The sequence below is a fragment of the Anopheles aquasalis genome, chromosome 2 (genome assembly GCF_943734665.1).
Source record: "Anopheles aquasalis chromosome 2, idAnoAquaMG_Q_19, whole genome shotgun sequence".
Lineage (NCBI taxonomy): Eukaryota > Metazoa > Arthropoda > Insecta > Diptera > Culicidae > Anopheles > Anopheles aquasalis.
In genome coordinates, this window is record NC_064877.1 from 18060001 (window position 1) to 18070000 (window position 10000).

Sequence of the window (10000 nt, forward strand, 5' to 3'; positions counted from 1 at the left end):
CTGAGGGTTTGCCGCCGATCAAACGTACGGGTGATTGGTGATCGATGGCCGATTGAAAGCCAAGAGCAAGGCCATTTTGATCGTGCTCGGACGATATAGTGGTCTTCAGTGGGCTACACCAATCGACCAAACAAATTCATCCGGTACACAGACAGTGGTGCATGAAGATCATCATGCATCACCCGGACCGTTTCGATTCTCGCATTCATGTCTTCATTTAGCTACAGTGGTCAGCTCCGGCTGCGTGTGTTTCCGCTTAATGTACCTTGGGGCACGTACTAGTGCTCCAGGGGGGTTCGGATCTGCGGATCCATGCCTAAAAATACACAACAAGCAACAGAATTGAACGGATAAAACCCAGCACACGACCCAGTCATTCTTCGGTCATTCCCAGGCTAGAAGTGTTTACGAGCAAGCGAGCGCCAGTGCGAGGGCGTGTGCGAGCGAACGAGCGAAAGTATGACGAATGGTGGTGGTTTGCCCAGCTGATAAGCGCGGTAATTACTCGTCCCATCTGTTCGGTGCGGGGACATGGCCATCAGTTCGCCATTAGGATGATGATGTTGCGCTGATCACGAGGGATGTCGCCGCTTATCAGTGCACCCGGGGACTCCGGTACACCGGATGGTTCCCACCCAACCGGGCGAAACACAGAATGCCCTTCTGACGGATTTGGCATGCTTCAATTTTTTATCATGCCGGATAATCGCATCGGATCGGATCGAAACCGTTGTTACTTACGGCGGTAAAGAGTGATCTTCGGCCTAGTGGTGGTGCCTGGAACACGATATCGCTGTGGTATGAAGTTCCGTTGTTGGAGGAGTTGCCGACGGATTGTGCCCTTCGGCGGGGCGGTCGTTGCGGTGTCATCAGCGATCCGATGCCCAACAGGAGATGGTCCGGTCGTTAGCCACTCGGTAGCCCTCGCCGTTTCGCTTAAGCTTCTTTGTCGTTTTTTTTTCTTTCTCTCCCCTTCGTCTTGATTAGCGTGGTGCAGTCGACGGGTTAGTCATCGATGGCTGTACGGTGACGGACCGGAAGGGGATGGATGGAACTGGTTTCACGTTGGCACTGCTATGCAGCCGTTCTGCGGTAGCCACCGATCCGTAGCCAAGCCCCGATGACGACGCAAATGATGATGATGATGATGATGACGCAGAGAGGCCTATACTTTCTTCACGCTCGTGCACAACCGGAGGAATCACGCACCTGCACTTAGAGGGTGGGGGAGGTAGAACGGCGGCACACTTGAATGCACTTTTTTGCACTGCACTTGCGGCGAGCGCTTCGCCTTGACACACGATGCGGGGGGAGGATGATCACGGACCGCCGTTGACCACTTTTCGCATCTCGACGGACGGCTGAACAATCGGAGAACTTTTTCCAAACAGCCCCGTGGCTGGGTTTTACGTTGCTGCTACGGTCAAGGCGTTCTGAGATGAATCACGGAACATCATCTGCATCGCTCGTTGCCGTTGGCTGTTGCTGCTGCACCGCACCTCCGCCGCGCACACTTTACCCACTTTCCACAGAAACAAGTTTGGATTTTGCACGACGACAAAACCCAGCTCCACCACGGTACGCGGCGTGAGTTTGGGGGCCCTTTTTCCGGAAACGAATATGTAAATGCGACTATTTTCCTTTATGTTCTCGTTCCGAACGAAGAAGGAGGGGTGGGGGGGGGGGGGGGGTTCTCGAGGTTCTGCTTGACAGCTGATGCGACGTCAGGGTAGCGCTTGTTTTTGGCCTTTTTCCAGCCTTTTAAGCCACGGATGTTGAGAAATAAAACGAATGCTCCAGCATACCGAATCTGTTGAAACGAAGCACAATTCTTTCCCGAAATACACGAATTCGATTCAAAATTTGTCGATCTGCTGGTGCGCTTATGGATCCACATCACCGGAGACCATAACAAAACGAGTTTCGTTAACTTTTTCGTCAAGTTTTGACCGTTAGTTGTTTTCATTTGGATTTCGTTCGTGATTTGATCCAGTAACCTGTGGAGATCCAGATTTTCCAAAATGGACCTACTCGCTGAGCTACACCGCGATATTACTAATTTTCTATCTACCTCAGGATACACGTCGGGTTACACACTAAAATTCCTCGACCGACGGCTCTGCCAGACGGGTGATGTGATGATCAGACACGGAATCGAGTCGGAACTGCAGCTGGACGTGGAGCGCCTGGTGCGAGAAAGCCGGGAGTGGAAGCTTCCGATCGAGCGTGCCATGCTTGATGGTAACACGGGGCGCCTTTGGATTCAGCGTGCCACTGCCTACCGGTGGGGTCTTGAGAGCTATCGACAAAGGCCGCTACATGGTGTAGGCTGCGAGCGAATCTTCTTCGTGGACGAACCGCCAACAGGTGACCAGGAACGAGACACCAATGGACCACCGAACGCGCTCACTTTGGCCACTTTTCGTGCAAATGCACTGAGGAAGGTTTTGCGCAACTGTTTCACCTACGCCGGTTATCAGTTGGTCAGCGAACAGGAGGTGAAAGTTAATGGTGATCAAGGACCGAGGGACCTCATCGAGATCGCAGTAGTGCACAGAAAGACTAGAGGCGGGACCGAACAGCAAAGCGGCGCAAAACGAATCGAGATACTGTGCGGACCGGTTTTGCATGGCGCAGACCTAAGCACGGCGGACGATTACATAGCACGCCGCTCGAACGATATGCAACTCATCGCACAGCACAAGTACCGGGTGGATCTTCGGCACATGCCCTACAGTCACTCATCCATCGCCAGCCTTGGCCGTTCGGCGGCCATCGTGGATGTCCTGCAGGCAAAACATTCCAGCGCGATCGATATGCGGCGCGGACTGGCCAGTAGTACGATCTCCTCCAGCAAGGGCGCTTCCTTTATCCTGTACAATTACGCCCGGCTGGCGGCACTGTTTGAAAAGTACGAGACCATGCGGCAGACACAAGGCTATCCGGAGTTGCCGTCAACCGTGGAAGGACTCGATTTTACTTTGCTCACCGAACCGGACGAGTGGCAGCTGCTGTTCGTGTACGTGATCGGTTTTCCGGCCGCCCTACGCCAGACGCTCGGTGATGGGATGCTGGAACGGATGGTCCCTCATCGGCTGGTGGAGTTTACGTTTGGATTGGTGTCCTGCCTCAGCAAGTACTACCGCCAGACGCGCATCTTGACGGAGAACCGCCCGAAGCTTGTGCCGGCCATGCTGGTCCGGTTGTGTCTGCTGCGAAGCGTATATCACACGCTGGACGTTCTGTTGAATCTTCTCGGTCTGGAAGCGGTTACGAAGATGTAGGAAAAGATAGAAAGGACACACGCAGGAAATGCTTTATTCCTACATTACCCCTAACGTGTGGAATTGTTATGTTGAATTCTTCGAGAACGAAGATGTAAGCGCGACGGATGCTTCCTTTTATTATCCTTAAACATGTAAATATAAATTATTGAATTTGTCGTTTTACAAAAAGGACGAATATTTTAGAATATTACTTTGAATTTACGTGGTCGAGAAACAATGAACGTTGTTGAATTTTCCCAGTTACTTTTCTTGAGTGTTTTTTTAAATTTATTTGGATGGTTTCTTGTCGGCTTTTGTTCTATTGTGGTTTTGGTTTTATTTCATAAAAAAAAGAAAATTCCTGAACATTAATCTCAATCTCCCCGTCCCGCCCGGAACGGAGCGTCCAATCGCTACTGCGATAGAGTAAAGTTTCGATTAAAATCACGTCATTTTTGCACCAGTAATAGTAGAACAAGGGTACGGGTCCGACCAGTGAGTATGCGCGGAAAGAATGGTGCCCGGGGGAACGGTAATAATGATAAAATTGAACCTCACGCCAAATTGCGGCCGCCTAATCGTCCTTTCGCCGATGGATCGGAATGACAAACTTGTCGAATGGGCTCGCATATCGGAAGCTGCAATCTTCAAACACTTGGTTCGGGATGCCGATGTTACACAGGTACAGCCGTCCACATGCCTCTTCGTGTATTCCGCTCATAGGGAGAATCGGCAGGATGGAACACTTGATCGGGATGCCTTCGAAGCCTTCGTTGGGTGGTTTAATGGCAAGTACCGGGGCCCTGCTATCGGTGACGAACTTGCGTAAAGCAGGGCTCGGTAAGTGATTGGTGGAGGCCATAATCACGAGATCACACGACGGTAGAGCTGTGAAAATGGAAAGCCATTAGCCAATTGTGAAGCTGAAGAGGGTTTCTCCTCTCACTTACATTCTACATCGGTGGTGAGTCCATTGCCGGTCAAACAGTACAGTCTCCGATCGTCCGTTTCCTGCGTGTTGGCAGAGTCCTCCGTCAAGTGGCATACCATCGTTTCCAGCCCGTGGCTAGCGAGTAGCCGGGCCGTACAGAAGCCAACGTCGCTGAGCCGTTCTTCCTCGGTATACCGTTCGAAATAGAGCCTAGGCTGGGAACCGTGCGGCGGTTTCTCGTGCACATCCTCTCCGATGATGCTCTGCATCAGATGGTCCACGCCGAGATAGGTACCGCGCTTGGCTTCATCGAGAATGAGCACAATTTTGGGCCACTGGTGCTGGTTGTTGGGTGTGAGTCGCCTCGAACCACCGAGCAGCTGCAGCGCCAACTCCGTGGCACCGCGTGCCAGAAAGTCGTTCTGCCGATGCCGATCGTAACCTTTGATCACGGCATGGAACTCGATCCAATAGAACAGAATTGGCAGAATCGACGGAATCACCAGACCCTCGTCCGTTAAGTACTCGCGCGTCGTCTTGACGACGGCGGGCGGCTTTTTGAGATACTCGATCCTGCGATACTGTGCCGGTACCGAGGCTAGCACGTTCTCGTCGTGCCGGTACTTGGTTTTGGTGGCCGAGCTTGGCTGTTGGTGACGCTTGGAGCCTCCACCGCTGGTTAAATCACCAGCACCGCCACCAGCGGCCTCCGCTGCCGCTTTCGACTGGTTCGCATCGATCTCGCTCCAGATGGCCTGCTTATCGAAGAGGGCCAGGTTTTTCTCGAAATCGAAATCCTTATCCATCACGATCGGATCATCGTCCGGTGAGCCGAACGTACTCTCTTTGGCAAGATTTTTCCGGCTGCGTCCGCCCACCTTTCCCCCGTTGTTTGGTGCATGTTTGCTGAGCTTACTGGTGCTCGAGGTGGTGGTGCTGCTGTTGTTGTTATTGTTGCTGACTCCATTGCCGCCGTATGAGACGGCTGTTACTGTGACGGAGGATGACGAAGTTTTGACCGTGGTCCTGCTAGTTGCCACGATGTCCTGCTGTGGTGGAACCTCTTTCCGGGTGATGGTTTTGAAGCTCAGATCGTCAAACTGCTCCTCGAGCGTGCTTTCTGCCGCCGCCGGGCCTGTGTATTTCGTCGGAATACTCGGAACGTTGCTGCACGCGATCAACTCGAACTTGGCGATATCGCGCGCGCTCAGCGTCACCTCCACGGTGCTCTTCTTCAGGGGGATCCCGTTTCGCACCGCCTTCGTGATGACCACCTCGGTCGGTGTGACGCGCCTGATGATGCCCTGGAAGATGCCGATATCGTTGCGGCAGTGTATCGACACCGACTTTCCGATCCACTTTTCCGCCATGGTCTCCAACGAAACCTATTTTTTAAAGTTTAGTTTAGTTGTTTTTAGTTGTTTAGAAGCGCGTCCAACGAAACGTCAAACACGAGCCCGAGTATTCATTTTAAACAGCCCGGTAAACCGCCGCCCATAAGGTCTTGCAGTTCGATGGAGAGTAATTAAGGAGCGTAGTAATCTGCGGATTGCGGAAATTAAGAAGATGCGTCAGTTAACAATACCATTAATTGCTCAATCAAATTTCTCAGTGTGAAGTTCATCCAGTTCTAAGTTGCGCGCGGAATTTCAACCAATTTTTCCTGATCAAAATTGGTTGGTTGGTTGGTGGGTTGGTTAGTTGGTTGTGTGCAAGTTTCAGCCCACGTATCAAAACAATCAAAAGTGTTGTGTTTGTGTTCGGAAGTGTTGGGAAAATCTCGCTCGAATTGCGGCTTTTCGTCTTGATTTAGGAAAGTAAATCATTTCTGTTTGCGTTTAATTAAGGGCGAGGTAGTGTCGGAAGTAAATGCGGTTAAATTCGGCTCGCTAAAGCAGCATCATCACCCAGCCTCACGTGTTCATTAGGCGCGTCATTCCAAAAAAATCATTTGTTCGTATTTGTGGCGTCGTGATACCCGCCCAATAAACCCGAAAAAGGAGAATTTCCAGATTGTTGTTGCTGCATAAATTGTTTAGTGGATTCGGTTAATTAAAACATCATCAACCGATTTAGACTGACTCCATGCATGAGCGATTTCGATTCTCAAGCACCGAAACATCAGCGGTGACCTTGGGCACCACACATCTTTCCATCCACTGGCCAACTATTTGCACCCACAACTTGCGGCGTTATTGGCGTACTTTATTAATGGGGGCTTAAGGTCACCGCATGATTTGCTATACGAGTTTGTTTTAAGTAGTACCGTCAAAGCAGACTGCAAAGATGACTCAATTGTCTAAGCTGCTGATAAAAACTAGCCAAATAAAATTTGGCCAAACAGTGCCAAAATCATAGAACATGTGCAACTGTTCTTCTAATCGCAAAGGACCTTATCTTGTTCTCGGAAAGAACAAACATCCGGCCAGAATGGGGATTCCGCTGCAAGAGCGGGGAAGAATGTTGGCGCACAACAAATGGGAAGCACTATGAGGTCATGCGACTGAGTTTACTTGGAATTTCCGGAAAAAAATAGTTTGCGTGTAATAGTTCCTACCATAAAATTATCAACTTTTAGTCTAATTCCATCGATCATAAACTTTTAATGAAAAACATTAAATAATTGAGGGTGCGCTAAATCATTGCTTTTAAAAGGATACTTTTATTTTATTTTAAAGGATACTTTTGTATGTGGTGGTGAACGCGATCCACATTGCGAGTGTATTCGTGTAGCTGAACCTCCTGCGCGCGTCCTGCACAAAATAGAGGAAAAACATAGTTTCCTTAAAACCTTCGGTCCGAGTCCTTTACCAACTTTGCGGCGCTCAGGAAACAAACCCGGATTGTGTGTGTTTTTTGTGAAATTTCCAACTATTTCGGTGAATTGTTGGTCAGTGGCGTGCAAAACCTCACTCTGAACGTGCATTCCTCTGGCTTGGATGAAAATAGAACCAAAATAGCTTGTCACACCGTACCTAGCCGCAAAGGCAAGGATTCGCTCGAGTGTTTTGTTGGCATGCCGGGAGTGACTAACAATTCGGTTTATTAATCATGTAGTATTTGCTAAACCTTTTAACTGATAGTTGGTGCTTACTGTGAAATATTGCAGCTTTAATTGTGGGGTGCAAAAAGAAAAAAAGGGTCTTCATTTCGACTGTGCTGTACCATTTTTATCTAGTAGTCTGCCTGGCATCGTAACGATCGATACGCTTTGCCAGAGCGGCGACGGCAGTGAAAGTGAAATCTAGAGAAAAAAAGGAAATAGCGCATATCCTGTCGTGTCCATGGCCGTGCTCTAGATTGTCCATTAAAATTAATGTTGTTTGTTACTTTTGCTGTTATCATTTGTAGGATTCCGTGATTCGGTGGTATCGACGAGTGCTGCCTATGCATCCTTTGATTAGGCAAAGAATCATCGGCAAAGTTACTAGCGAGTGTACTTGGCGCGTTCGTGATAGTTTGCACTTTTTGTTACACCTAATGGTGTGGAGCATTGCAGTGCTTTATCAGTGAAAATTCGTGTCCCTTTGGTGTGGAAAGCATATCGAAAGCGTGGTTCCCGAAACGAAGGCTTGAAGTGAACGGAGTGTGACATCGCGGCACCGTTAGCATGGGGAATATACACACCGTCGGTCCCAACGAGGCCCTCATCGTATCAGGTTTGTGCTCCTTTTATCAGATACTCCGCTGCCACCAGTAGACAATGCTAACAATCAATACAATCTGTCAGCCTTATCGTTAGTTCATCATTTGTGTGTGCGATAGAAACAAAACCGATGCTCTACACGCCATTTAACATCTGCACTACACGTTCTTTCTTATCAATGGAGAGACTGAATGTATTCTAGAAGAAGAAAAATGGAAAACGCACCGCATCATCTCAGCACTCACCGCAGTCTCGTTGCAGGCCCGTTGGAAAAGACGACGGCGTTGTCTGAATTCCGGGTGCTGAGAACACTTGAAAGGCTTTGCCTCGTCGTCGCCATCGTGACCGTTCTAGCGCACCGTCAGCAGACAGGAGCCTTTCTTCTTCCTTCGGGGCAACGCGTTATGCCACACTCCTCGGGGACGGGACTTTACGGGAGGAAAATCGATCCACCAATTTTCCCGCCCAACGGCCCCTACTGTGTACCCGATGTGTAAAGCGATACTTAACCATTCCCCCAAAAACTCTGGCCCGCCAGTTTCACTCGCCGCGCAGCCAGCCTGCTAGTGTTAACTATCCGTGTGGGGCACGTTAGCCCATCGCGTCCGAGGGCTTTATCCTTTTGTGTGGCCTCTTGTCCCGCATTGTGGCCGTTGTTTGTCGGGAGTGGGAATCGAGTGTTAAATCGGGGCTACCACAGGACGCCGTTTTACGTCGCGGAAGCGCAGGCCGAAGGAACGGCCGAAAGCGGTCGCGGATGGGATTTTTCTTTTCTTTTCCTCCTTCGAGTCGTATTACTGCAATCGGTTGTCCCTTCAGTTGCCATGTTATCGTCTTTAGCGCACGCGATTCTCATCGTTTTGTATCGTCGTGTCTTGTCGTGGTTTTGCTGGTGATAAATTCCTTTGGACATTTCAAGCGTGTGTCCGGTCGCTCGTGTTGATATCTCATTTATCTAGATGATTGGCAGCAGCGCACCGTGTTTAGCATCGCGGCATATACCTTTCTATCGATCCACAGCAGCACTTTGCCTAATTAAACAAACAGAAATACGAGACTGCAACACTCCCGGGAGCTATATCCGATCCAATGGAGCGCTACATAGCTTATGACCTGTGGCCTATCCCCGTACCGCGTACACTAGAACGCATTCCAACGTTATGCACTATAGCAAAAGGTCGAAGCTATTACTGGACTTAGTTAACTCTAACATTCAGATGCCTTTACAGGACTGCGTATCTATCCGCGATGGGGAAACCACATAAAAAACAACTTAAAGTAACCGGATATGGATAGCTTATTTCCTTCCGACCGACAACACTGGCTACGCCACTCCCATAAAACTTCCGTCAGCGGCGCCAGGATGTCCCAGTAAGCAGGGGGCAAGGGCATGCGCTGCGGCAAGCGGTTTACTCGCTGACTCTCCCCAGTTACCACAGTATCCGCTCCAGTTTCCACATTTTCCGCACTCGATCACAGGCGAATGACTTCCCGACGACTTTAATGAATTTGTTTCGTCCTTTCTTCGTCGGCATCTTGTCGCTCGTTCGTTGTTTGCCCGTTGAGCATTGTTCCAAGACCGATTATCAAGACGGACGTGGGACGCCCCAATCAATACTTGTCACTTTTGCGAGTGTTGATGGGGTTAATATGTGACAAATGCATAAATTATTCAAGCGACTATCGATTTCCAAGGGGACAAGAGGCCTTAATGAAGTTTTATTAATGCATTTACTCGCTTAGAATCAACACACATTGTTTTGTTGGCAAGGATGCCTTCTCGAGGGGCCAGAACGTCGGAAAGCGATGTTCGATTGCGTGGAGCACCATGCGTCCGCTTGCTCCACCGCATTCATTGGCGTTAGTGGATGGTGTAGGTATTCAATCATGAGTGCCCCAGTATCGTGTCAAATATGAAATTGTTTCAACAAATATACGCCGGCTCTCTCTCTCTCTCTCTCTCTCTCTCTCTCTCTCTCTCTCTCTCTCTCTCTCTCTCTCTCTATTAGAATCACAGCAAAACTGCGGCACTTATGCTTTATTTTCCTGCCAATGCTCCTCCCCCTCGCGCCTTCCTTCCCACGATGCCATCACGGTGGCAACATGTTTGCCATCCATCCATTCTGCGAGCACATCGCACATCGCTTCGCTCTTGCA

The 10000-nt window shown here is 49.7% G+C and overlaps 4 protein-coding genes across 7 annotated transcripts in view; 2 read left to right on the top strand and 2 right to left on the bottom strand.

The window, feature by feature from the left end:
* Window positions 1–1647, bottom strand: part of LOC126572043 (E3 ubiquitin-protein ligase Nedd-4) — an 8976-nt gene extending 7329 nt beyond the window's left edge. For both annotated transcript variants that reach the window (XM_050231064.1, XM_050231062.1), the window contains exon 1: window positions 742–1647. In XM_050231064.1, coding sequence (XP_050087021.1) covers window positions 742–870 — 129 coding nt within the window. In that variant the 5' untranslated portion in view covers window positions 871–1647. The remainder of the gene's footprint in view (window positions 1–741) is intronic.
* Window positions 1648–2003: 356 nt separating this feature from the next.
* Window positions 2004–3430, top strand: LOC126570525 (DALR anticodon-binding domain-containing protein 3). Its single transcript, XM_050228331.1, has one exon. The coding sequence runs from the start codon at window positions 2022–2024 to the stop codon at window positions 3282–3284; it is 1263 nt and encodes a 420-aa protein (XP_050084288.1). The 5' UTR covers window positions 2004–2021; the 3' UTR covers window positions 3285–3430.
* Window positions 3431–3527: 97 nt separating this feature from the next.
* On the bottom strand, window positions 3528–5639 carry LOC126570524 (enhancer of mRNA-decapping protein 3). Its single transcript, XM_050228330.1, has 2 exons — window positions 4217–5639; window positions 3528–4154 (listed from the first exon to the last, which is right to left on the bottom strand). The coding sequence occupies exons 1-2, from the start codon at window positions 5565–5567 to the stop codon at window positions 3841–3843; spliced, it is 1665 nt and encodes a 554-aa protein (XP_050084287.1). The 5' UTR covers window positions 5568–5639; the 3' UTR covers window positions 3528–3840.
* A 1304-nt stretch (window positions 5640–6943) lies between these two features.
* The window catches only part of LOC126569443 (flotillin-2), a 136882-nt gene continuing 133825 nt past the window's right edge, over window positions 6944–10000 (top strand). The window contains exons 1-2 of one of the 3 annotated variants that reach the window (XM_050226523.1): window positions 6944–7042; window positions 7549–7856. In XM_050226523.1, the coding sequence (XP_050082480.1) occupies window positions 7808–7856 (49 nt within the window). In that variant the 5' untranslated portion in view covers window positions 6944–7042; window positions 7549–7807. The remainder of the gene's footprint in view (window positions 7043–7548; window positions 7857–10000) is intronic. The other 2 variants (XM_050226522.1, XM_050226524.1) reach the window with 2 other exon arrangements.

Bases quoted from the DNA above. Each gene is read 5' to 3' on its own strand.
- LOC126570524 (XM_050228330.1), bottom strand. From the start codon at position 5,567: ATGGCGGAAAAGTGGATCGGAAAGTCGGTGTCGATACACTGCCGCAAC. The intron at 4,155-4,216 runs GTAAGTGAGAGG...CCATTTTCACAG, and splicing joins ACTCACCACCGATGTAGAAT to CTCTACCGTCGTGTGATCTC.
- LOC126570525 (XM_050228331.1), top strand. From the start codon at position 2,022: ATGGACCTACTCGCTGAGCTACACCGCGATATTACTAATTTTCTATCT.